Source organism: Pocillopora verrucosa, chromosome 3, assembly GCF_036669915.1.
Source record: "Pocillopora verrucosa isolate sample1 chromosome 3, ASM3666991v2, whole genome shotgun sequence".
Classification (NCBI taxonomy): domain Eukaryota; kingdom Metazoa; phylum Cnidaria; class Anthozoa; order Scleractinia; family Pocilloporidae; genus Pocillopora; species Pocillopora verrucosa.
Genome location: NC_089314.1, coordinates 27,213,823 through 27,241,273, shown reverse-complemented (window position 1 = coordinate 27,241,273; position 27,451 = coordinate 27,213,823). Strand labels below are relative to the sequence as shown.

Sequence of the window (27,451 nt, the reverse complement as noted above, 5' to 3'; positions counted from 1 at the left end):
TCCTTATACTACCCCTCCCTTGATGTGATTGGTTTTAAATACGTCCTGGCAGAGACAGTCGGTGATAACCGTTACTGTGCTGGATATTTCTTTTGAAACGAACAGTAAAGAGGAATTGCAGTATTTTTAGGAATATAATGAGTAGTTGTAATGTTCATCACATTTGGCTTCGCGCGGAGACAAAACCAAATGAGCAGCGGAGAGCTTTGACCCCCGATAAATGCCGGGAGTTAATCGAAAAAGGTAAACTTGAAGGTTAGGTTAGTCCTTAGCGAATGATGTGACACTTGTCCATAGGACATAAGCTAGTGTATTTCGAGGAACTCTTAAAGGCTATTTATGTCTCCCTCGTTAGAAATGTATAGAAGTATTAGATTAATCCTATATTAATATTTTGGTCGATTTCTGGGTAAACAGTCGCTCTTTGCTTGCAAGAGCGCTATGAAGAATAGAAACTAAACAAGTTTGTGTTGGGATAAACTTTGGCTTCTTAAGATGGCCGATGGAATACCTGAACCAAGGACTCTATCTTTGAGCCCATAATTTCAAGTTTGACCACTGCATGGCAGAGGTCGTCAGAACCTATTTCCAAAATTATCACTTCGATTCTTGAACGCCCCACAGTGGAAAGGTCAAATTTTGACATTTTCCCTGCCGTTCAACCTCTTCTTGCATGAAAGGAGAACTACTCCGGAGCTGACAAATTAAGGTCCCGCCTAACCTGTTTTTCAGACTCTGTCATGGAAAGGCCCTCTAATCAGAAAATGCTATTTAATTGCAACTGCTCGGGTGTACTACCCATTTTTATTTCCTCACTAAGAGCCAGGATCTGATAGAGTGAGTTAATTATCCAACTTTTTTTTTCTAGGTTTTCAAGTTTCTGTAGAATATTCTGACCAGTCTGCCTTCAAAAATGAGGAATATCAGTGGTAATATGCATGCTATTTTTTTGGTCTACAGATCTTCAGGGTGAAAAGCACTTTTGTTATCAGTCATGTGTAAGTTAATTTGAGGCTGATTTTCACATTTTTTTTTCATAGCATACCAGGAATCAATATGGTCCAAGCTGGATCATGGGTCAATGCTCCGAGTGATGCTATAATTTTGGGGCTCAAGGAGCTTCCCCATTCACATGATCCAGTATCTCATAGACACATTTACTTTGCTCATGCTTATAAGGTAATGTTACCAAGCATTTAGCTTTAACAAAGGGGAGCAACATCCAGATGTGGTAGAACAAACACTTTGCATAATAATTACATAACTCTTAAAGGGGATTAAGGGCCTAATTCTTCGTAGGGCAGCTATCTTTGCATATATCTTTTTAAAAATAGTTTTGAAGTGAGGCTTAAAAGAAAGGTCTAGATTCAGTGTAACATCTAAGATTTTAAAATTTGGCTGGACATCAGTAGTTTCATATGTGATTAGGGGATTGTGGGCATGATGGGGTTTGCTCAATGACTTTCAAATAGTTGGTAATAAACCACCTAGTCAAGTCTGTTATACTTTGAGTCACAGTTGATGGAACTTCAGGTGGATGTTCTTGGGAAGTGGGTTGAGTCATGTCATCAGGATATAGCCGTAAGGAGGATGTTACTGTTGAGGAGTTGATTTTATTCAAATTTTCAATAAGGGCTACGAGTCCTCAGCTTCTATGTTTGCTATGAATGATCAACTAAAAAGGTTCGAACTAAAAATGAAGGAATGGTAAAGGACTAGCTTTGTTGGCTCAGTTGAGTTGCGGTCAGCTGAGCATGTTGCTAGCAGAAAACTATCATACATAAATTTCCTTCCGAGTGGAAAAAAAACTTTTTAACTAGCAAAAGGCCTAAAGGGCTCTCTTGTAGAACACCACAGTGGGTTGGCAGTCTGTCTGAAACATTCCATTGCACTTGAAATGAAGACTTGGGTAGTTTGTGCAATCTATTTTGTCTTGTGTGCAAACTAATTTACACAGAACACATTTCAATGATCATTTACAGTTGCAGTTAAGAATGACCAAAAAAGCTTAATTTTTTGTTTGATGCAAGAAATTGACTTCATTTAATTCTCTTTATAATTTATATTGAGAAAGTTTTATATTGAAATTGGATATTGGTCCTGGAACCTTTTTATGCCTGCTTCATTTACCAAACAGGATAGAGATACTTTGTTGAGTGTAATGATGAGATATCTGTAAGAGAGGGTGATAGCTCATGACACATAATTATCAGTTTTAAAAATCCCTCATATTTGTCTCACAGAATCAGACAGGTTGGGCAACATTACTCCATCGTTTTATTAAGGGAGGAGGCAGCATTTTAGACATTGAATTCATGACAGATGAAAATGGTGAGTTGAACATTATCAAGCCCTTTTGAGGACCCTTTCATTTTGTGTACAATCTCTTGAGCTTTGGTACTGCACTTGCACCAATATTATTTGTCCACCAGCCCCTTTGTATTTTCCTACCTTAGGTTATTACTATTTATTCAATGCTCAAATGTTCCTATCTTCCTGTACCAATTCTAGCATTCGAAACATTTAAAATCTTTCAGGTTCTTGTTCAAGAAAGGTTATGGTCACTTTAGAAAAGACATAGAATTCTTGAAAATCAATGATTTATTGCAAGAAGGGAAATGGAGAAGGGAGAAAATTTAAGTGAATTCAGAAAGGTTCTTGTGATTGGATATCAATTGATACCTTTTGCTCCATTTTTCTTGGAAGACTCCTTGGGATTTTCTTGCTTTTTTCCCCTTAATTGCGTATAAATTTTGTGAAGTCAAGATGATTTAAAGTTTGAATTATTGTTTTTTAAGGTAGAAGAGTTGTGGCAGAATTTAGTGGAATGGCAGGACTTGGTGGAATGGGACTAGGAATACTTGCTTGGTGCCATCAACAGTTGAGGTATGAGGTACAAAAGGTAATCTAGTCTTAAAAGATAACTTTTTAAAGGTCATGTTTAAGTTTACTTTCATTATCAACAGTCCTGATAAGCCAATGGGTGAGGTGAAACCATATGGTAATGAAGCTGCTTTCATTGATCACATTACACTACAAATCAAACAAGTTGCTGAATTAAAAGGTATTTATTGTGAATAAACAGTCATCCCTCTTCACATCTCAGTTCTGATTCTCTACAGAAAATGAGCTAAAAAATTGGTGGTGCCATGTGAAAGAATTCAATAGTGTTAACCATCAGTTAAATGAGGATCCAGGTTGTTTTACTTTTTAGGTCATTGATTGGAACAAAGTTGGTGATAAGTTGGAGCAACTGGTATCTGTTGCAGACTGCTTTATGTGTTCTGCTTCCTAAACACACCACTGTAGTTCATTCTACTGGAATTACAGATCATGTTTTATTTCTCTTAGGAGGAGTAAAAATGTTGAACTTATTACATTGGTACTTCAGATAACATATACTCAGGTGACCTCTTGCTCATCGAATGTACCACCCAATTTGGAAGGTTATCAAATAAATTGTTGCCAGATTAAGTGTGTGAAGAGGGATATGTCTATTTGTGTTGTTGTAAGTCTACATTCCAAGCAAAATTAAGCACACATGCTTCACCTTGGATAAAAAGAATATTGTTGTATGATTGCTTGCCATTCTTCATATTAGGTGTTCAAAAAGTTTTCCCTCAAATTATGGTGATTGGTGCCTTGGGTCGCTGTGGAAGAGGAGCATTAGAGATTGCCTATAAACTGGGTATTCCGAAGTGAGATCTTGATTTAATATTACATTACAGAATATTGTCAATAAGCTCCAAGCAGTTGGATAATGAACAACTTATTAGATGTTTTGTTGTATAGTATTGGTGGGCATGTTTGTAGTTTGACTGGCCCTGTAGGCACAACTTATAAAAATTCTTAGCAATACTGCACACCAAAATGTCCATTATTATATATATATATATACTAAAGGGTTATTACCACATTACACCAATAGTCAAATGAATAACCCTAGACCTAAATGCATAATTGAATGAATGAGTATTAGATTCATAGAAATTGATGCAACCATGATTAATTCTTTATGAATTTGTTGGATTGCTAGCCAAGGTTATTTTCAAGGGATGATTTTGAGTTAACTGTTAAAGTTAGTGATTTAATGAAAGATAAATGAACATTGAGTTTGATCTGCAAAAACATTAAGAATCTGATTATTCCCACTATGGATCTCACTGGCAGGTCTTCTATAGCAGAATGGGACTTGGAAGAAACAAAGGCTGGAGGACCATTTGATGAGATACTAAACAATGATATACTTGTTAACTGTATTCTTCTCACTGAGGTATGACTGATTAAATTCAATTCAAAGAAAAATTCACACAAAAACAGATGTGTTTGTGAAGTAAATGATATTTTGACTTATTGCTAAGGTTTATGAAGAGATAAGTTTGTTCTTCAAAGGTTAGCTGAATTGTAAGTCATTTCTGGGAGAAAAGTCTGAAAATTTTTAGATGGGAAGTGAACTTTGCCTCTGAGATACTCATTGGGTGTGATTATCTACTGAGCTAGGAAGCCACACATGTAAAATAGGCCATTTTACAGTTGTGTACTTAGTTGCCAAGCCGTTGATTTGGAGTGAGGCTGAAGGTGACTTTGTTGTGATAGAGACCAGTATCTAGTTAGCATGATAACAAAAGTAATTTGCATTTGAAAAGCAACTAGGTTTGTATCATAACAAGGTCATGCAACCTTAGCCTCACTCCTGCTCAAAGGCTTGGCAACCAAGCACACAACTGTGCTCTCAACATGTATATTTTAATAGCTCAAGTGGCAGTGGCATCCAGTTAGTGTCATGCAGTTAGGCAAATGTTTCCTTTCTTTCATTGTAGTTAGTAATTTGTCACTTTTTAGAACATGTTATGTTACTTTTATCAAGCACATTTGAAAAGACAGCCCTGATGAGATGCTGATCATAACAATGTACTTTAAAAGCAAGCTTATTTCTTGTAAAATTGTCTTTTTTTTTCTAAAACTACATCACACTGTATTTTTCTGGCACATCTTGTCAAGTTTTAGAAAAGACTCATTTTAACATAAATGTCGTCACCAGTATTTTTGAAAATGTTAGCTCTCAGTCCAAGCTTCAACAAGTGGTCAGATTACTCCAGGTTATATAGAGAAATTTTTCCAGATATTGATTGTTGGATATGAGTATACCTGCTGAAATATTTCTTCACAAGTGTTTTATAGAGAGGATCAGAATTATGACAATAATAGTACTTGTGAAATTGGGAATAAGAAATTTTGTAAATGAAACTTTGCAATTTCTTCTCTAGGAAATTCCACCATTTCTCACAAAGGAAATGTTAGAGAGAGCAAATAGGTAGTATATGCTTTTGCCTCTTTGTATGAGATGTAGGCCTCAATCTGGGATGGTTTATCCTATAACTGAACTATTCTTTTATTTTTTTGTTAGCCCATGTACAGGTAATCTTTTTCCATTTTCATGATAAACCCTTGACACTCAAATGTTGGTGTGCATATTTTCCATACTGTTCCTTAATATACTTTTCCTAAGGTGCAGACAAAGAGAATTTATTTAACAATCAAAAGCTGCTTAAGTTAGTGATCATTTCCTTATGATAATGTGAGGAGAAATTGGACAGTCAGGCAGCTTGGTACCCATTTATAATCCTGGGTGGAGAGAGGAATGGTACATGTTTTCATCAAAACACAACTGTCACAGCCAGATCAAATCTTGACCTGGAATCCTGCATACTAGCCATTGAGCCACTATGTCTCGTTAAAGCAATTCACAGTATTATTTTATTTCCAGGAACCTGAGTGTGGTGGTTGATGTTAGTTGTGATCCCAATAATCCATACAATCCTTTGCCTTTCTACAATTCGATAACGTCATTTGATAAGCCCTGTGGCAGAATAAGGTTAAGGTAGGTTATCAAAACCTTATTTTTTTTTTGTATAACATTAACACGTGCTAAAAAAAAAAAAAGAAAAGGCAGTAAGATTTCAGGCCTTTTTTTCCAATTGAAACAGTGGTTTTTCAGAATGTTATTTTGTCTTATTGTGAGAAACATAGATCTATATTGCTTTTTCAGGTACACTTTGTACTTGGCTGTAAATAATTAGCTCTTGCTGGAAAATTGAAACATTTCTTAATGTAAAATTAGACTATCTGCAGTAATTTTAACATTGGGTTATGATGATCTTTTCAAATACTTTGCCATCTGTGTTGTCTCTATGCCATACACTGATTGGCTCAGTTGAAAGTTTTTGGAATCATGTTCCTTTCTGTTGATGAGATTGGTGTGTAAGTGACCTCAGTAACTGTTATTGCATTGTTAAAGCTTTACAATTTTGCAGTTCCTTCTCTGTTAATTTTTTTACATTATTTTCTTTTCAGATGTGCTAAGCCACTTGATGTGATAGCTATAGATCACTTGCCTTCTGTTTTACCTCGTGATAGTAGTCAGAGATTTGCCAATAAGATGACTCCTTATTTGCTGAAATTAGGTGATGTAAGTATATACAATAACTCAGTGTTGATCTTGTCAGTGATTTAAGGTTGTAACAAATCGATACTAGGTAGAATGCTTGTATCCCCTCCTGATACCACCCCTCTAGAATTCCAGTTTTGCTTCAGAAATGCCCCCACTCCCCCCTGCCTTCCTCCTCTGGAATTTTCAATCTCTTCTCTTAAGGGTGATGTTGCTATTTCCTTTCACTAAACAATAATTACCAGCAGATTTATTTAAAGCACAAATCTTTAATTGAATTGTAGGATCCTGTATGGAACAGAACCAAGAAAATGTTTGACCAAAAAGCTGCAGAAGCAAAAGCACTTATCGATTCTGGTGTGCTCCATTAAAATTTAAGGAATCTTGACAAGATAGAAATGGATTGATCTGGAAGCAAAATGGGAGTAAGGAGTGGTTAGTTAGATCATTTTAAATATTCAGAGGTTTTAAATTTCCAATTCTTATTCATAAATTATACATTGCCTAATATGCCTTACAAATGTGGGGATTGTGAGAATGATTCTTAAGGCAGAATTATTATCAAGTAACCTTTCTGACTTTCATTTCTCTAAACTTCTACTAAAATATTAGAAATTATTTTACAATTTTAAAATCACCTGTCTTTTAATTTTGATTTTAGCAGCCTAGGTGTACTAGTGTTAAGAGGTGACATGATTAACTTCCTGGTGCATGCAATTGTTTAGACTGACAATGGTCTTGTAATCTTTTCGTGTCATAAAGCATCTTTATTCATAACTGATGGAGTGAAATTTAAGAACTGCAGAGTAGTTTGTTTCCCATTATATCAAATTAATTTCATCAGTTATGTGGCTGGACCATGCAGCTGGGGTTCAGGTGAATTTTTATCATTTGATTTGAGCATAAGCTCTTAGCTGCTGATATCAACAGCCTATTTGTACATTATTAATATCTTATCTGAAAAAAATTGTATTTATCACTGATGGAGGACCTCTTTTCTAGTAAGGGAATATTTTTATACTCATGCAGTGTATATTGAATCATTAAGCTACTGCAGAAGCTTATATTGAGTCAGTCTTCTATTTGAATTTTACAGTATCCTAAATCACAAAGAAGTACTCAAACACTGAAATTCTATCAAATTTGAAATTTCAGGTATACATAAGTGCATAAATGGAGATCTTAGTCAAATTATTATTTTATTTTTTTAACTTAAATTGAAAAATAATGAAGGCTCAGAAAAAGGGGGTTTGAGGTTTTGTTCATCTACAAATGACAAACAATAATAACAAAAACAACAAAAAAAAAGTGGTTTTGAATGAAATGTGATTCTGTATCTTTTTTTTTTCACTTGTGCTGATACCTTCTCTTTTATTTCAAGTTAATTTCTCAGTTTTTACATGTTCACACATTCACTCTGAGTTCTGTTTATGTCTATATGTCTTGGCAGTGCAAAAATAAAAAGGTTAAAACTTTAAAAATGTCCCAACTACCCTAATTGCTTCCAGCATAGGACAAGTGATGGATTGCAAATACATGAAAACGGGAATCTAAACATGTGACACTAATAAGCCAAAGAGGGCTTGTAACAAAAATGTATGTTTGATGTTTTCCTTATACCTTACTGGCGGTTGTTTGAAACCAGTTTATTTCACAGAATATTCCACTCTTTTGTCTCAGAGGTGAATGTATTTTTGTGTTGAGTAACATATGCACAAGCTGACATTGGCAATTGTTACAGAGGAATTTTGTCTCCAAAAAAAAAATAGATAAAAAATAGAAAACTGATATCTAATGGTTTTGTCACAAGGCTATTTTGTTTAGGGTATTGAGAAAATCAATTAAATCTAACAGCAGTTGTCTTGAATTCCAAGATTTGTTATTTAGCTTTTCAAACCATTCTCTTAGTAAATTGTCAGCCTCATCATTTCCAGTTAAAAGGTGACTTTCAAAAATAGGTGATGAGCTTAATTCATACCTAGGCTTGTGAGAATCGGGGGTGAAAAAGAACTTGTCTCCCTGTTCAGAATGATAAAATGGACTTAAATTTGTAACATTTTCTATGTAAAGAGTTCCTGGAAAGCAGTGCATAGAAATGGCAGCATCATAACTTGATTCATCATCAGAAATCATGCATTCCTGTAGAATAAAAAAGATTTCTAAAACTCGAACTGGAACCATGCTGTCTGTCCAATGGGAGTCTTCTTTGTAGTTCTTGAACATAAACAGGAGTATGTTTTTTAGGTGGTAAGATCTAACAAGCCGGTGACAGCATCTTTTGCATCCAAAGATTTTACTCAGCTTTGGAAGGAAAGCTGACAGGATGCATTTTGCAATGCAGTAGGCTTTAATACGCCCATCTTTTGGTGGGCGGGACTGAAAATAAGAGAGCTCCAGGTATGGAGCAGTGATTCTTGTAGAAATGGCTTGAAAAGCATTGTCTTCCTTACCAAGAATTGCATACAATTTTAGTGGAGATTGCTCCACGATGCTAGTAATGTATCTAAACAACAACGCTTGAACAGTGAAGTAGTCGGTGAAATGTGGACTTGCATCATCTGGAATGGACAGAGCCCCTTTAAAATCATCAGCCCTTATTGGCACACACAGACACAAGTCAATGTCTACGTCTAAGCTGACCTTGTCGCAGGTCAAATGCATTGTTGTAGCGATACCAGACCAACATAGTGTTTCACTACCAGTTGTGACGCGTTTCCAACCCGGTGGTAAGCGTGAATCAAATATCTTTATGAACATTTCCATAAACTTAGAACGCAGAGAGAAATCGAGGACATCAATCGTCCCTGAACGAACCAGGCATTCAGACGGAAGCAAACCCACAACTGCTGGGTCCTTCACGAATATCCTAACTGAATCCTTTCTGACAACTGTTTGAAAGAATTCCGTGTTGGCAAAATAATCCATGACAATGAGGAAGTCAAACTCATCAGGGGCCTCTATTTTCGTTTTCTCAGCTACACTTCCGGCTTGAACAAGTTGACATCTTTCGAAGCATTTGTAAGACTTTTCAAGCTCGTCTAAGCTGTCTTTCAACGTAGTTGTTATTTCATGTAGTATTTGGGAACTTCTTCGTTCATTATGAATGTCCAGTTGGTGAGGAAAACTTTGGAGAAATGAATTTAGCACCGGACCAACTGAAACTGGAATTTTGTGCACTGAAGAAGCTTTTGTGTCGGTATGTTCTTTGGTGTTGTCTGCGAATCCCCATTTTTCATATGGCCAATCAGGGATTCTCACGTTTAAAGGATAGACCTCGCTTTGTAACTCAGACTCCTCTTTCGACGCCATTTCACAAACAGACCAAGGAGAGAGAAAAGCAACTTGAGGAGAGCACGACCTTTGTATTTCGTCTTGTCACGCAATAGCCTTGATCTCTAAGTGAGCGTTGCATGACCGGAGGGGGGAAAACAAATTGACATACCGAAGTCACGAACGTGATTCTTTACCTCTAACCCAAAGGTATGCGAAACCAACTTGAAAATATTTCAACGCCTTTATTTTAATAAAAAGTAGTATTCTGGCAAGGAGAGGATGATCACAATGATCTTTCAGGAGCTTGGCCCCCTTCGGAACTAACAAGTTTTGAATCAGAAGCTACCTGTGGAAGGAGTGATCTTTGAGCTGCAGTCTTTTTAAGGCGTAAGCACTAAAACATGGAACGACCTAAAACCACCTACAACCACCTCAAAAATTTCAACAACCACCTAAAACCACCTCAAAAACATCTACGGCGAGACAACAACATGCCTCGCACATGAAATACGAGAATCGAACGACACTTCCACTTCCCCCTGAAATCTTACTCTCCCTGGTCCCATGTATAATCAACCATCTCACGAAATGAAATGCGATAGCATGCTAATTATTTTATATTCACTCAGGAGCAAAAGACTTTTACAAAATTAACTATCAATTTACAAAAAATAATAAAGTAAAATAACAAACTGGTAGTTAAGACTGACTTGACTTGGCTTTTTCTATCCTGGGTACCAGCAGACGTTTTGGCTCACGTCTAGAAAAAGTATGAGTAACAATGGTCATTAAAAATATTTTAAGCGAACTGTGCGTACCTTCGGATCTTCCTTTGGCACGAACGCCATCGTGCTGGCATTCATACAGCATGCAGTTGTACGAGTGGTGCCACTTACGCAAAAGTGACTCGCGTTTGCTCCAATTACATTTCCAGTGCTGAGATTATACATGGAGAAAAACACTACCTTGGACCATTACGTCAAATGAAACGAGAGCCAAAACGTTTGTTTGTAAAGTTTTTTAAATCTTTTACTATTGAGGTAATAAAAACTATAATTGGCATGCTCTCGCATTTCATTTCGTGAGATGGTTGATTATACATGGGATCAGGGAGAGTAAAAATTCAGTGGGAGGTGGCATGGAGATTTTGTTCGATTCTCGTATTTCATGTACGTGACATGTTGTCGTTTCGCCTTATTTTTTGACATTTATGCCTTGTTTTAGATGGTTTTTCAGATAGTTTGCGAGTGGCTGTAGATGTTTTTGAGGTGGTTGTTGAAATTTTTGAGGTTGTAGGTGGTTTCAGGTGGTTTCAGGTGGTTTTAGGTCGTTCCATGTTTTAGTACTTACCCTTTTTAAGGGGCCTAAGGAAAAATTTCTCAAGAAAATTGGGCGAAGTATAACAGCGGGGCATTCAATAATGCAACCCTGAGTCCACAACAAGTGTTTTAAAGGGGCACTACTTAGGTCGTTTTCTTGATCCAGTCTTTACTTGTGTTAGTATGTGTTGACACGGGAGTGGAACTGTCAACCTTGAACGTGCAAGTAGTCATGGCTGTACATCTGTGGCTTCGAGCAGAGAAGAAACCGAACGAGAGGCGAACTCACCTTACTCCAGAGAAATGCAAAGAGCTGGTGAAGGCAGGTGAGTCTTAGCAGTTTTCTTCCCCTTTTTTTCGATGGATAATTTTGGCCTTTGGTACTTAATGTTTGAAACTAGAGGTTAACCTCGCAATTTGTAATTATGTAGAATTACACAGCTCATCTGCAGGTATTCAGTCGTTTCGTACCCATGGATCTTTCGTACCCAGATGATTCGTACCCAGGCTCAGACGTTTCGTACCCACTTTCAATCAGTTCGTACCCAACCCTCTGGTTGATTCGTACCTAACAAATTATGACACAAAATGTTTAAAACAAACATAAACATTTATTTCATTTTTCCTAGTAATCGCTGGGGGTGGGGATGGGGGTGGGGATGGGGGTGGGGTGGGGTGGGGGAAGGGGTCATGGTGATGGAGCAAGTCTGGGTATAAGAAAACACCTGAGTGAAATATTGTAAATATTATACTGTGACGCAACACTACTTTACCTTTTTGGTCAAGGTTTTAAATTGACTGTGGAACTCTCAGAGCAGTGCATATTCAAGGATGAGGAATATGCAAGGTAAATAAATATGAACATGACCATCATTTAATTTTGTTTTTGTAGAAAAAAATAACATGGCAAGAGAATGTTTTAAAAAACATTGTGTTTTTTACTCTAATTGTTTAATTGCTGTTAATTTTACAAACTTCTTGTATACAGTATTTCTGGTGTGGAGATGGCCTCTACTGGTTCTTGGCCAAGTGCTCCTAAAGAGGCCTTTATTGTTGGGTTGAAAGAACTCCCTGAGAGTGAGGACCCTGTCATTCATAGGCACATCTTTTATGCCCATGCTTATAAGGTGGGACCTTGGCTATTCTATATGAGAATTAAACCCTTCATACTCCAACTTCAGTATATGTGTTCTTGATACTGTTATCTATACATTTCCTACAAGCAAAACATGAAGAATTTGTTTAACAATCAAGAGCCTCTTGAGATGGAAACTGTTTACTGTTTGTTCTCACGACTTTGATATACTGTTAGGAGAAATGAGATGCTGGTCACAATTTGTAGTAACTGTAATACCAATTCTATCATAGACCAATGAGCTCCCTCACAGATCAGAATTTTGGAAAGTTTTCCTGGTGTTTAAAAGTGTTTGATTTTTCCTTTTATTTCTATATAGAACCAAACAGGGTGGGCAGAGCTACTTCACAGATTTGTGAAAGGAGGAGGTAGCATCTATGACATTGAATTTATGACGGATGACAGTGGTAAGATAATAGAACATACATATTAACCCTTTACACCCTAACATCAATATACATATTCTCCATACTGTTCTCTACACATTTCCTAACGTGCTGACAAGGAGAATTTATTTAAAAATCAAGAGCTTTTTAGGTTGGTAATAATTTCCTGGGGGTGATACTGCAGGGAGAGGTGTGATGCTAGCCACTCTTTAAGGGTCTATGATAATGTGGATTTGAACTGCGGTCCACAATGCTTTATTTCCCTAAGTAAAAACTTGTTGTCGCTTTTTTGTTTAGGTAAATGTGTAGTTCCTGTCTTCTCAACCATGGCTGGTCTATGTGGAATGGCTGTTGGCGTCATAGCATGGTGTCATCAGCAATTGAAGTAAGTTCTTAATATACTGGCAGAATGTAACAGTGAATCTGCAAACTTTTCTATTCAGTCAAGGATATGATATTTTTTGTGTATGTGTCTTCCAGCATTCTCATAGAGAATTCAGCCATAGCAAAGGATGTATGAATATTTCTCAATACATTCAAAAAGTCTCTAAGGGGATTTTTTAGAGTTTACCAAGATTTCCCTTCAGTGGAGTAAATCTGTTTACAAAGCCTCTTTATCATTAGAAAATTTGAAAGGATTTTGGAGTGCAGAGTATCAACTTGATGACCTCAGAAATCTTGAATTTTCACCTAATGTCAGCAGTTTAGTACATTGAAAAATTAAAACTTAGAAATGACACTTCATGGATCTTCTCTTCATCTTCATTTCACCTAAAGGTTATAAATATTCCTTCCCTTCTCGAGACATTATTTTTGTACACAAAGAATCACAAACCTCTCCTAATGAGGAAGGAAGTTAATTTTATTTATCATTATCATTACATGACATGATCATTATTATTAATTATAGAAAGGTAAAATTATTACTAAAGCATGGTATATTAATAACACTTTACTTGTACGCATTATTTATACTTCATCAAATTCTTCAAATCTGTGAGTAAGTTATGAGGCACCATCATTTGTTGTTGTTGTTGTTTTTAATTCCCAGTCCAGATGTTGCTCTTCCATCTGTTTCTGCATTTGATGATGGAGACCAAATGTTGGCATTTGTGAAATCCAAATTAAAAGAAATTGCCAAAAAGAAAGGTATAGCTGATCTGGCTATGCATGAGCAACTTGAGGAACAACATGGTGTCATTATCATGTGAAATGGTGAAGGGTTTATTTTGTTTCTAATGAATGAAAGTAATTGCACAGAACACCATCAAAAAATGGAGATTTTTGCTTTGGTTATTTCTTAAAATGAAAGGTAGATCAGCAGAAATAACAGGGGAATGGTTTCCATTTCTTCATAACACACTTGAGAATAGGTTTGCAAATTTGATCGAAGGTGAAACAATTGTCATAAAGATAAAAGGTCTTTTCCACTTAGCCCTTTGTTATAGATGTAATGTCATTTATGAAAGAAGAATAAGAAGCTTACCTAAGTTAGTCAGCCTTAGTATCATTAGTGACTAATGCAATGGAATATTCAGGTGTTCCAGAAGTGTTTCCACGGATCTTTGTGATTGGTGCTCTGGGTCGTTGTGGTAAAGGTGCAGTTGAGATGGCTCACAAAATAGGTGTTCCAAAGTAAGTTTTGAATTAATTGTAAATTCAAAAAATTGCTCAAGCTGTCTAAGATAATATTGAAATTACTTAGAACTTCAAAAAATTTGCTAGATATTCCTTTGGCTACTTTAATTCTACACTCTTTGGCCATTTTAGGGCTTAATCTTGTATATCCAAATGCTTACAGTGGATGAATTTGTAGCTATAATGGGGTTCTCCCCTTCCCTTATAAGAGAAAGGTGTGGTCCATTATAATGTCTCCAGCAACCCCCTCTAAAGGTCACTTTCCATTGTTATTTTAGCAAATTTGCTCTTTAAGGTCAAATATAACAGAGTGGAGCACTGCAGAGACTAAAGGAAAAGGACCCTTTGTAGAGATTTTGGAGTACAATATCTTTGTTAACTGCATTCTCCTCAATGAGGTACAAACGTGTTTACTCAGATACCGATGGGTCAAAATTGGATTATTAATAAAAAGTGCTGAACTGTGAAAGCTGGCAGTTCTCAGGAATTGCCATTGCAAAAGTCTGGACCGTAGGAAAAGCTTACTAGAAACAGTTAGTGACTCCTGAAATCTGTAGGGTCAATCATTTTAAAAGGTGCTGTATTGAATTATTTTGTGAAATGAAACATCTCCAGAAATGAAACATCTCCAGAAGTGAAACATCTCTAGAAGTGATTTCAAACCTTTTAGGATTTTTCACTTTTATAAGCATATGACATTGTTCTGTATATTTTTATAGTATTACAGAAGTTAATTTTCCATATTCTAATATTCATGCAAAGGAACTTTTTAACTAACAAATGCAAATTGTTATTAAAACATTTCTATTGATAAGAACTGTAACAATTACTTGACATTTATTTTGTTAATCATGTATTTCGTTGGAATTTGCGTAGAAAATTCCTCCATTCTTGACAAAGGAGATGCTGGACACGGATGAAAGGTTTATTTCTTCATTCATTTTAATATTACAGCTTTATGAGGGTTCCATGAATTATCGTTTGGAATACAGCTTTAATTAAACAATAGTAGTGCCAAACCCCCGGCAAACCTCTCCCAGACTCGTTTTAAATCTTCCCACGGGCGGAGAGACGTGCATCCTAATAATGAGGGCATGCTCGTGGGCTACTATGCAAATGATTGTGGCGGAATATGGCGGTTCTAAGCACCCGTTTCCTGATTTCGCTCCTTTAAAATGTTTTTCTTGTATGATTTATAAGTTAGAGCTTAACAGTAAATAACGGTAAACAAAACTGAACAATGTCTAAAATGTGATCGGGCGCGAATTTTGAGAATTGGATTATTTTCTACGACATATTCATATATTTCTTTTGAAATGTTAGCATATTACTGAGGTTATGTTCATTTTCATCCTTTGTTTCACTTTGGAATCAGATCACTGAGTATAGTGGTGGATATCAGCTGTGACCCAAACAGTCCTAACAACCCACTACCCTTCTATGATGCCTGCACATCATTTAAACAGCCTTCCGTAAGAGTCAGTCTCCCGTAAGTACATAATGATTGCGCGAAAAAGAGTTGATGTAGAATTGTTTTCTACGGATTGCATTTTTGGCGTTTTTCTTCGCTGCTTCTGTGATGGTAGTATGAGGACATAACACTCATACGAGACATTCAATGTGAAAAGTTTATTTAGGATGAGTCAGTCTTCTAGTATACGGATTCTGATACAATCTTAACATGTGCACCCTGAAACAAGGGGTTCTACAAAAAGAACCTTTGTTACGTCAGATACGAAAACCACTAAAAAAATTCTCTTTGGGTGTGGTCAAGTTTTGTGTGAAAACGTATTCCTCGTCTTATGCAGCAGCACAATACCCTGAGGAAAGGGTAAACTAACCTGGTTGCACTACTAATCACAAAGAGAAATCAATGATTGTAATGATATTTTACAGGCAGTTGGAATATTAAAATTACAACAAATACGAAAAAAATGGTCAAACATAAGACTGACCAACTTACAATGACTTAATTTCCCGCGAAACGCTTAAATCATCCGAAACCTCCATGATGCCACGCGAACCTCCTCAACGTGCCATCAGAATATTAATTTCTGGCTAAGTCGTTCCTATGTCACTCAACCGTCAGAAATTACATTTGGAAATCGTTATTTCATTGGACCCATGCGAATAGTGAAGAACCATGTTCATTATTCGCTGTTTAGCGAGCAGTGATGGCCGCATTCCCACAAGAGAGAGAAAGTAACCATATTTTAGAAAAAGCAGACCTTTATCTGTCTGTTTCTTTTCTTAAATAATTAAGAGTGACCCTTACAACCATACGATACTCTATCCTTTGGAATCCTTTTACGAAATGCGCTCTACCGTGAGGAGCCCATATCACTCAAAAGCCATTACATATGAATGGCATCATTATGAAGCCAGTGGCTGAGTCGCGATTGGCTGGCTGAAGTGTTCCACATGGCGGAGAAGGTGGCGTGAGTTTTCTCGACCAATCACAGAGCGAAGCATGGCAAAAATTAAGTAATCCCGGTTTGTATTGGTTTTACTTTACTCTGCTCTGTGAAAAAAACTTGCGTCGCACTCTCAACCAATCACATTGAAAGCTAATATCAGTCGCTACCTGATCACTGGCGCTCCCAGCACTTCAAGCAGTGAGTCCAGGTTTTTGCTGAAAGTTCTCATCGGTTCCTCGTGATAATTACCTTGTTTCGGATAAGGCCTTGTGCTAACTTCAACTTTGATTTTACAACACCTAATTGAAACGAGTTATGAGAATCGTTCTTACGCTTGGCCTATGGAGCAAACGTTGTTTCACAAGATCTTCCACTGACTTCTAGCAAGGTGTAACACTCTCCTGTACACTTGTAAAGGTAATCTTGATCCACTTCAGCTCAGTAGTTATAATGGTGAACTTTAAATTGATCGTAAAACGTAAGGTTTTTATTTTATTTTATTTTCAGCAAATTATAATTTGCAGTTCCCTCGGAACCTATAGACCCTATTTAGCAGAATATATACTAATTTGTTCGGTTGCGTATGTCTTCCTTAACTTAGCGTATATGCATTTGCATTACAGGAAGTCGTCTAAGCCATTAGATGTTGTAGCTATCGATCATTTCCCTTCCCTTCTACCGAGAGAGAGCAGCACAAGATTTGCAAATGATTCAACGCCGCATTTGCTGAAGTTAGATCAGGTAAAACGGCTCGATAAGCGTCTGTTCTTTGATCGGGACCGTCATTAAGTTATTTGGATGGTTTCCAATTTTTTATTTATCGAATCAGATTTAATATTAACAATTAGCGGCTGTGTAAAATTTTAAATTTTATTCCATTCTCGCTGACTCTTTTATTGGGACTGTCATTAAGTTATTCGAATGGTTTTCTTTTTGTTATTTATCTAATCTATTTTTATTTATCAGAGTCATTATTGATATCTTCATTTCTAAGTACTTCTTATAACTAGCAAACTAAAAAAAACAATTTTATCTGTGTGTCTGGTTTTTTCCGGTCAAATTAATATTTTCATAGCGCAAATCGGATCGCATTCCTTTAGATGAATTCTTATGACTCTCGCCGTTTATATATAGGATGTTTCGCAATCTTCGAGGAGAGCTATGCTCCAGAGGCCGTGTAATTTAGATCTCCTTCACTACAAAGTACTTACCGCGTTTGAGTTTGCAAAGAGTAAGCCAGCCTTTTCCAAATGTGCTAAAAATTCGATTTCGTGCGCCGCCGTTTTGAAAACAACTTTATAAACAACTTTATTAAGTGGCTTTATTCTTGTGATACAATGAAATAACTCAACTATCATTTGTTTCTCTGTTGATAGGTTGATACCTACTGTGTGTGGGTGAATGCCAAAAAAATATTTGACCTGAAAGCAGCTGAAGCAGAGGATTTACTCTCACGATCTGGAAATTAAAGACTGAACTTCATTCCCGTAGATTTGAATGGAAATTAGCTGTTGTTTGGTCTTAGTTTAGTGAGACGAATGAGCATCGTTTTTCTACTGATGAACGGAAGAGTGATTGAGAATGAAACATGACAATTTTGTCATTGACCTTGTTAAACAGAGGAAAGTGATTATTGTAGCTCGTGTTATGGCGGGGAGGAAGGAGTTTTATGTGAGGCACTTTTTCCAAGGTATAACATCTTAAAGTTTCAAAATAAGATGCAGTGAGAACATCAGTTTGTAGAATTTTCGCGGTAGAATTTGTATTTTCTCCATAGCGAAAAAAGCTGTCAAGGGTTGTCTGCCAGAAACTTGAGTTGACAAGCATTTGCTACAACTTTATTCACCCGATCATTCACTGGCTGGTGCCGTTGCGGAGAGGCGATCGATGTAAAGACTGATAGACCAAAAGTGAGCGATACGGCTATGTTCATCATTTTCCGAATAAATCATTTGGGGCCCCTGTACTTAGGCAGATGACTGAGTACAAAATATGGGAATATTGAGCCGTTTTCGTTTCAAAGTTGTTAAGCAACTCAGGAGATCTCGCTACGTGCGAAGCAACGACAACTTTGATATCGCAAATATGAGCCCTTCAAAACAAAATAGCAAAGTATCTTAAAAAAACACTCTAGTATCGTGTTTGTAATACACTTGTGGCTCTAGAGTGAGTTCACTTCAGTATATTACTGTCAATTCGTCATCCTTGAACGTTATTATTTACCAAGATATGAGCATTATTGACCGAGTGTTTAAGTTATATTAGCTAGATGTTTCCAAGTTTTCTTGAAAGTAACCGAGTTAATTTTTTGTAAATTACCGGTGTACTAGGCACTTAGTCTTCGTTTTGCTAAAATATTGGTATAATGTAAGTTGATTCTCCGCCTCCGGAAGAGCCCTTTCTACAATGAATTGATTCTTCAGAGACCGATTGCTTACAACTTGAAATGACACTTTAAACTTGCAACAAAATAGCAGCTGATCGGAGGAAAAATGTGAGGCTAACGTGTGGGTGATCCCAGGTCAGTACTGTTGGTTCCTTGCCTTTTCCCGCGCGTTTCGCAGTTGGCTTGTTTCCATTTTGCATTTCATTGGCTCCCTGTGATATATGTTTATCTTCTGATTGGCTGTTGCGATTACTTCAGCTCTACAAAAATTCGCGCTATACTACGCGGATGAGACGAAAGACCGAAGCAGCTGACTATGATTGCAAACTCTATAAACGTAGGGTTACCCGTTTCTTCAGAGACTATATACTTACTGAATTCTTTCGTTTCTTTCTTGTTGTTACCAATTTTGCTGAAATATGCACTATGGGAAAGTTTTGGGCGCTCTCAGCGTCAAGTAAACTTTTTTCAAGATCTGCGGCTCGGATTTTCGAACTAGAAGAACTTTTAGAAAACATGGTGGACCACGAAGACACAGCGCGTGATTAAAGAGTTTTCAGTGTTGTTTGGTATTTACATGCTCCGGCCTATGAACGAAAGAGTGCTTGATCGCTGGAACCTGCGTAAGCTTAGCGCCAAAATATCCCATCATTCCTCGGGGCTGTACTGGTTGCTCGCTTGTCTTGCATCACACCAGTTGAGACTCTCAAATGTTTATGAATTTTTGGGAAATTACCTCCTTTGTGGTGGAAAATTTTCTGTTTCGTCAATGTGTGAAAGTCACGAATAGTATCCTTATTCGGTCTTTGCCTTACTCTATCAAATCATAATGGTTGTTCACCTGTGGTTACGATCGGAACCGAAGGCAAATGAACGCCGGTCGGCGCTCTCACCTGAGAAATGTAAAGATCTTTTGTCAGCAGGTAAAATGCGTTCGTTCTGATTTCTTTTTACATTTTTGTTTCATCCCGTGGTGTGTGATTGCGAACTTAATCCTTGTGTTGTTAAATAAAAATTTACACTGATTTTTTGGTGGCCGGCCAGAAAGTTGGCATCTTGTGATGACTTCATAATTTAATTTGCAAGTTGAAGATGTGCATAGCAGATGTCTTCAGAAAGAAACCTTAAGACAGTTTTCTTGGATAAAAATTGGGAACCTGATGTAATTTTCTTCCATGTTAACATATTTAAAATGTACTCTTTCTATTTTTCAGGATTTAAGGTTACTGTTGAATGTTCCAGAGACAGGGTTTTTAAAGATGAAGAGTATGCAAGGTAGGAATGGACTGGTGTGAAGGAGTACACGTGATCTTGTCGTGAGATCATAAAGTGATCTACTCATTGAGTATGTGGGAGGCTTCTTTCCAGACTGACTCATGTTAGTCTTCCTGGCTTTACAAACATGAGCTCTCACTACTATGGTTTTCTATAAAATAGTGTTAGCATAACACAGTTTGGGTTATAAACACACAATTAAAAAAAAGCAAAGTGGGTAAGTAAACAACCTCAGGTTATGATTGGACCAGTTATATCAATTAAATGCCATTAGCAAAGGATAACTTGACAATGCTACCTATTCTTGGTACCAACACAGTAATGATTCATTGTTTATAGGATCAGTGGAGTGGATATGGTTCCTGAAGGATCTTGGGTAGATGCCCCAAAAGAGGCTTTTATCTTGGGAATTAAAGAATTAGCAAAATCCTTGACTCCAATACCTCACACACATATTTACTTTGCTCATGCATACAATGTAAGTGAAGAGTAAAGTTATTAATCTTGATTGGACCAAAGTGTACAGTAAGCTAAATTTTGATATAACTTGCTCACATCTAGGAAATATTATTTTTCAGCAATAGGAAAGAGATTAGTATGACTAATTGTCACAACAAAATAATAAAGAACCAACAGATAGTGCCTATTTATCAGACCCTACACTTCAGTTGATGGACAACTATGTTGAGAATGGCTGGCGCAGGATACACAATGCATTGTAGCTATCCATGTAAAGTGATTGTTAAGGAAGTACTTACCAAGCTGGTCCTTAAGTGGATTTGACTCTCTCTTTGACAAGAAAAAGTGAAATTTATTATGATGGAAAATTTTCTGTTCATGCCATGCCAGTTGGTTTACACAAATGATCTAGCATGCTCCCAAATACTGCTGAGATTCAGGTTAACCATGTTATTGGAAAATCCCATGTTGCCAAATTAATTTTGGGTGTCACTTGTTGTAAATGAAGTAATGGTTTTGAAATTGAATTCCTCATATTTTACCCAGTGGTAAAGTTTTGAGGGAGTATATGAATACCTTGACTGGGGATCTTGGACACAAAAAAAGGGTAAGAGGGTCCATAATGCTTTATATTAGCACGTCTGATGTTTTTTTGGTTTATTAATAGAACCAGAATGGTTGGGCTGAAGTTCTTAATCGCTTCATCAAGGGCGGAGGGAGGATACTTGATGTGGAGTACATGACAGATGAATATGGTAAGTGAGTGAAGTTTGGTCTGGAAAGATCAAATTATTCTCTACATTTAATATAGTTGTTCTTGTTGTGTTCTCCATAGTCAAGGAACTCTTGTCAGATACACTTAAAACATGATGGTTTCTTTCCTTCTTTATATAAGTCATCAATACTAAAAGCAAGGTTTCATTGTGCTGTTTTTTACCAAGTAAAGATTGATAGAGTGTTTTCTTTTTTTTTTTTTCAGACAGACGAGTAGCAGCGGCTTTTCCTCCTTTGGCTGGTTTTGCAGGAATGGCTGTTGGTATTAGTGCTTGGTGTCATCAACAAACAAGGTACAAATAAAATTTTGACTCTAATATATACTATTCAAGGCCTTGGGTCATCCATTTATCCTTTGGTCAGTGTTTATCTCTTTGGTGGTCATGTGACAAATACGGCCTTTGCATCCACACATAACTTTTATTGGGCAAATTTCCTATTAAGAGAAAGGTGACTCAAGGAATTTGCAGGGTAAAAAAACTATTAGGGTAGATAGTACCTTTGCAAAAACTCCAGTGTAATGATCACCACTGAAATCTTAGCTCTAGCAATCTTCTGGTGTGGATCAGTAGCCAAGTGAACCACAACCCTCACCCTTGGGGTTTCCTTGACATAGGAATATCAGTAACAGGGTACATCAGAGAGTTAGTACCTGCTTATGTTTACATTGGACACAAAGCTTATTGTGGATGTCTTTCTTCCTCAAAACTTCTCAAGGCTCCCTCCAGTTTGTTATGAATCAAATTTTTCCATTACATAAGCAGAAAAACAATTAATGGACTGCACATCATTGAAGGACTTGAGTGCAGCATGGATTGAATTTTTTTTCATACTAGGCTAATTTTGAACTGAGAAAATCAATTCCTCTCACACAAAGTGTTTGTATTGACAGTCATATATATGATATTTTAAGCCCTCAGATTGCCATGCCAGCTATGAAGCCTTACAGCCATGAGTCACTCTTGATAGAAGATCTTAAGATGCAGCTCCAAGATACTGCCAAGACCAAAGGTACTTCCATTACAATATGAGGTTTTCTTTAAAGATAAAAGTAAATTTTAAAGTCTTTATTCCTAGGACTCCATGAATGCTACCCTCGTGTGATAATCATTGGTGCATTAGGGCGTTGTGGCAAAGGAGCCATAGATTTGGCACAGAAAGCAGGCATACCAAGGTATGAAACAACTAATGTCTGATCATTCTGAATAATAAATATTTCATGTAAGACATAAGCCTAAGGAGGAACTTATAAAAATATTTATTTCATACATAGTTAGATTTACACTGTGAAGTACTGTCATTCGTGTCTCTAATCCTTGGCTTTCTACTTTATAGTGTAAATCTCAATATGAATGAAATTTAAACATCATACTATGTAAAGTGCTTGACCTTTTTTTGTTCACTCATTGCAATGCATCAAAAAAACGCACTCTTTGGCTGTGGTCACTGGTTCTTTTTTTTTTTCTTTATTTTTGGTTTTTTTTAATGCATCACAACTCATGAAGAAAATCTACTGGTGTGCACTTTCCATGTAATAATCTCTATTTATTCTGAGGATGATGTTTCCTTTACAGCTCATGTATTGCTAAATGGGATATGAAAGAGACCCAGCCAGGTGGACCTTTTGAGGAAATCCTACAGCATGACATATTTGTCAACTGTATCAACTTGATGAAGGTATGTAGTCGGCAATAAGAAAATTAATAGGTATAAGGAAGTTTAAGCCTACAGGTAAGTGTAAATGATATCACATGATCTTAAAGTAGGTCATGTCTGAAATTATTACTACTAGTTTACACTACATTCAACACAGCAGAACAACTCATTCAAAGGGGTGTTGATATGATCAATGTGTTTATTAAGATTTTCTTTCTGTTTGGCAATTGATATAGTTTAAGTGTTTTGCTGAAGTAAAAGGTTCATACATGTACTTCCTCAGGAAAAGAATGTTGGAAATTTTTTGTTGTATCTTTGGCTTTATGTTCTCTTAAGAGCGATGGCTTGGTAATATTGAAGGGAACAGGGAAGGGTTGGAGAAATTTTGCAAGCCTAAAAGATCTTCATGTATGCAGAGGAAAAAAACCACAACAATAACAAATATTAAAACAAAATAAACAAATAGAACAACCCTCAATTAAAAAATTGTGGTTATTTGGTGACACTACACTGTATGATTCATGCAATTATTGTCTGACATACATCGTAGGGCTTTGTGTCGTTTGTCATTCTCTCCACATGTCGAGTAAATTGAACTCTGTCAGACAAACAGAAAAGTAAAGAATGACCCCATCCTATAATGATGCTGTAATTTGAGATGTCATGTTGATTATAAATGAAAAGTGTTAAAGAATTTTCATGCGCCATTTCGTGACCTAAGTCCATTTTCCAAATAGTAGATGTGTAATGGGAGGACAGCTTTTTCAGGAATTTTTTTTCTCATTCATCAAATGTGAAGAAGATATAGCATGAAAGTTATTTCTCCATTTTAGTGTTGTTGTCATGAGTAAACAGCTCTAAACATTAAATATTTGATGCACACTCAAAGAACATTAAGTAAAATACATGCAACAAAAAGTTTATTGAGATCAATGTAGTGGACTATTTGACTGGATTGCTGCAGTTGTACTTGGGAAGTTGTGTTAGGTTGTGCAGCTCTGAAAATCAAGTACCATTGGGGCCAGCTCATGTAGAATGAATGTACACATGCTCGAGAGTGTTCTGTGCTTGACAGCGTTTACTTTGCAGAAAATTCCACCATTTATGACAAGGAAGGTGTTGGACACCGACCAGAGGTGAATTGTATCAGCACAGCGTTCTCAAGAGTGTTTTTACCTCACTAAGGCTTTTTCCATACAGGAATTGTGTTTTTTCCTTTCGCTTACAAATTGTTGAAAATTGAGGGGAACTAGCTGAGGTGGCAGGAGTATTTCTCAATCTTGTAATGTTGTGGGACAAGAATGATTTTCCATTTTATTTAGTAAAACCTCAAGTGAATTTATTCACCTTTTAAAATTCATTATGAACAGCAGTGTTTATCTGGCTCACATCAAAAGCTCTCTACACTCAAAGCAGTAAAGTAACTTTATTCAGTTGATGATATAAACTGTTCCAACAATGCCCCATCTCTTGATGAAAGATATGACAAGAAACACACAGACACTCATTCTCTAATAGGACCAACTTCTGAATTGTCTAACTGGTTGAAATAGCATAGAGGGGTGTTGACAAAACAGTATAAAGAAAGAGTTTGGAAACAAAACTAATGAAAAGAAACTGAAATGCAATTGAAAACTCAAGTAATTAATTTTAATTAATCTGGCTGCAGCCATGAAGCTCTATTGTTGACCTTTTGTTGTTTCCTTGTTTTAGGAAACTGTCTGTGGTGGTTGATGTGAGCTGTGATGTTACCAATCCAAACAATCCTTTACCATTCTGTGATTCCGTGACCTCATTACATCAGCCCTGTCGGACTCTGCAGTTAAGGTATTCAATATTGATTTGGCTGTCTCTCAGTCCAGGGAAGGTCAATTATAAATTTTGGGCAAGATTTTTTTTTTACAAAGGGAAAGGTTTTGTGGAAAATTGGCCACAATTGCAGGTCGTGTCATCTTTAACTGCAATTACATAAACATGAAACCAGTGTCTTCCCAATACAAGGTGTCAATGTTGTATGGGGTTTGGAGATAAAGGTTTCCTGATGGCCCTAGTACTCCATGCTTCAGGAATTGGGAAAACTCCACTTGTAACAGATTATTTTGTGTGGGTATACTGTTCTTATGATCTCATCTAGAAAATGATGGATTGAACTGACCCCATTTTTATAAAAGCCTAGCATACTTGGCTAAGTTTCCATGAATTCCATGAAAGGTTGACATGCATGGGTCTTTGTCACTGACAGACTAAAACTAAATTATCCTATTGTAACTGACTTATTGTTTCCTTTTGCAGTAACTCCACAAAGCCTTTGGATATTGTGGCCATAGATAACCTTCCTTCCTTGCTTCCAAGAGAAAGCAGTATTCAGTTTGCTGATAGTATTATGCCCTATCTACTCAAGCTTCCAGAGGTATTTCCACGTTACTTCTTTTTCAGCTATCTACCAGTACTTGTTTGTTGTGTTATCATTCATACCATTCTGCCTTCAAATAAATTGAATTGGACAAAGTTGTTAAAAGTAAATTGTAATATTGTTTTCATTTTGTTGTTTTTGACCATGATATATCATATTTGACAAAAAAAACTTTTCAAGTTTCACTAAGAAGTCAAGCATTAGTCTTGTCTTCTACCACACCAATTTCCACAGCCAAAATGCATTTAAATGAATTACAAGTTCTCAGAAAACAAATTCAGTGGTTAAAATCCTATTCATACTAGGTTGCATGCAATTGATCCAAATGTGTCACATGACTTGATATGGTAGAACTGAAACTGGGGATTAATCCAGTAATTTTGCCCAGTGTTTTGAATCTTAGCTTATATATTAGTCTTTACTTTATGTTGCTTTGATACTTAGAATTGTCATTATAATTGACTATTTTTCTAGGTGAACACTCATCCAGTGTGGGTTCGTGCTGGGAGAAAGTTTGATGAAAAAGCTGCAGAAGTCTTAAATCACCAAGTCAAATGTTAACTTGTCCTCAAATATTAGATTATTAGTAGTTTCTGACAAGTGACAAAGAAATCAATCACATGGTTGATACCAATGTTAAAGGTTGCTTTAATTTTTTTTTTTTTTTTTCAAAAATTCAGTTTTTATGATTGCCTCTATTCAATTTTCTCAAGATTAACCCTTCAACCCCTATGAGACCAGTATTGAATGTCTCAGTACAATATCACCCCTGCATAAGACAGTAAGGTATCAGGAACAGAGAAAATGATTGCTAACTAAAGAAGCTCTTGATTGTTAAACAAATTCTCCTTGACAGCATTTTAGGAAATATGTAGAGAACAGTAGGGAGAATATGCATACTGATGTCAGGGTGTAGGGGGTTAAGCATATGTGAGTGGTAGAATGGGTGGAGGAATGGAAACAGTATTGACTTGAAGCTGAGCTTACACAATGCATGTGTTGATGAGATTAGCAACACAAGGAAAGCTAAATGCTGCATTCAAAAGTTATCTCGCTTCCCTTCACAAACTGGAAAAAATAACGTGGATATAAAATATACATATTTAATAGAAACAGACTCTCCTTTAGCAGACAGGTATTTTCAAATATTTCTTTCTTGAAAAATGTGACCAATACTTGCATACAAAGAAAATTTTAATATATTGTTGATCCTGAAACAAAATGAGTTGTACAGTGAATTTGTGATTCCAATTGATTCTTAATAAAATCTTAAATCCACATACAGACTTGACATAAAATTTTTTTTTTTCTTGAAAGAAATCACTGAAAGCATTTTGGAATGATCCAAAAATATCTAACTAAAACTTTGGTTTTATTGTAGTGAGCATTACTTTATCGTCACTAATGAAAAGAAACATAACATGGTTTTAAAATTTGTCTAATTAAATTCAATTGTACCTGTGTGCTTCATGTTCTAATTGTGCACATTGATTATGTATGAGCAATCCATAAAATAAAGCATAGAAGAGGGAACCTCTTAATAAACATTTAAACCTAACAAGCTGAAAATGCTACAAAACAATTGCATGTGTGTCAGCTGTGGGTTCATCAAGGTATGCAGCATTTAGAAACTGAGGAGAGCACTGAAGGTACAGTTTCAAATGTGCTTCAGCAAAGCAACTCCTATCCTTTCTCTCAGATCTCCCACATTTGTGTCGTTTTTTCGAACAAAGAACAACTTTCCCCATTTTTACTATCACTCCCACCAATGTCTTCTCTACCCAGTCAGCATAATAGTATCCCTTCCTCAACTTCCTTCACCCACCAGTTGGCAAGTGTGATACTAGAGAGTGGGTGTCCAATAGCATTTTA

At 36.4% G+C, this 27,451-nt stretch overlaps 3 protein-coding genes across 3 annotated transcripts; 2 read left to right on the top strand and 1 right to left on the bottom strand.

Moving 5' to 3' along the window:
- Positions 1 to 55: 55 nt before the first annotated feature.
- On the top strand, positions 56 to 8,599 carry LOC131772308 (uncharacterized). Its single transcript, XM_059088200.2, has 12 exons — positions 56 to 243; positions 869 to 929; positions 1,041 to 1,179; positions 2,244 to 2,331; positions 2,799 to 2,886; positions 2,967 to 3,064; positions 3,602 to 3,698; positions 4,171 to 4,273; positions 5,268 to 5,314; positions 5,768 to 5,881; positions 6,355 to 6,469; positions 6,733 to 8,599. The coding sequence occupies exons 1-12, from the start codon at positions 138 to 140 to the stop codon at positions 6,817 to 6,819; spliced, it is 1,143 nt and encodes a 380-aa protein (XP_058944183.2). The 5' UTR covers positions 56 to 137; the 3' UTR covers positions 6,820 to 8,599.
- Positions 8,252 to 9,817, bottom strand: LOC131772281 (uncharacterized). Its single transcript, XM_059088171.2, has one exon. The coding sequence runs from the start codon at positions 9,755 to 9,757 to the stop codon at positions 8,252 to 8,254; it is 1,506 nt and encodes a 501-aa protein (XP_058944154.2). The 5' UTR covers positions 9,758 to 9,817.
- Positions 9,793 to 27,138, top strand: LOC131772282 (uncharacterized). The gene is made up of 25 exons (XM_066163628.1): positions 9,793 to 9,928; positions 11,223 to 11,366; positions 11,827 to 11,887; positions 12,029 to 12,167; positions 12,495 to 12,582; positions 12,859 to 12,946; positions 13,613 to 13,710; positions 14,100 to 14,196; positions 14,495 to 14,597; positions 15,076 to 15,122; positions 15,575 to 15,688; positions 17,240 to 17,357; positions 17,993 to 18,013; positions 19,793 to 19,925; positions 20,217 to 20,277; positions 20,617 to 20,755; positions 21,404 to 21,491; positions 21,716 to 21,803; positions 22,424 to 22,521; positions 22,588 to 22,684; positions 23,085 to 23,187; positions 24,256 to 24,302; positions 24,880 to 24,993; positions 25,459 to 25,576; positions 26,054 to 27,138. The coding sequence occupies exons 2-25, from the start codon at positions 11,273 to 11,275 to the stop codon at positions 26,138 to 26,140; spliced, it is 2,241 nt and encodes a 746-aa protein (XP_066019725.1). The 5' UTR covers positions 9,793 to 9,928; positions 11,223 to 11,272; the 3' UTR covers positions 26,141 to 27,138.
- Positions 27,139 to 27,451: the final 313 nt, after the last annotated feature.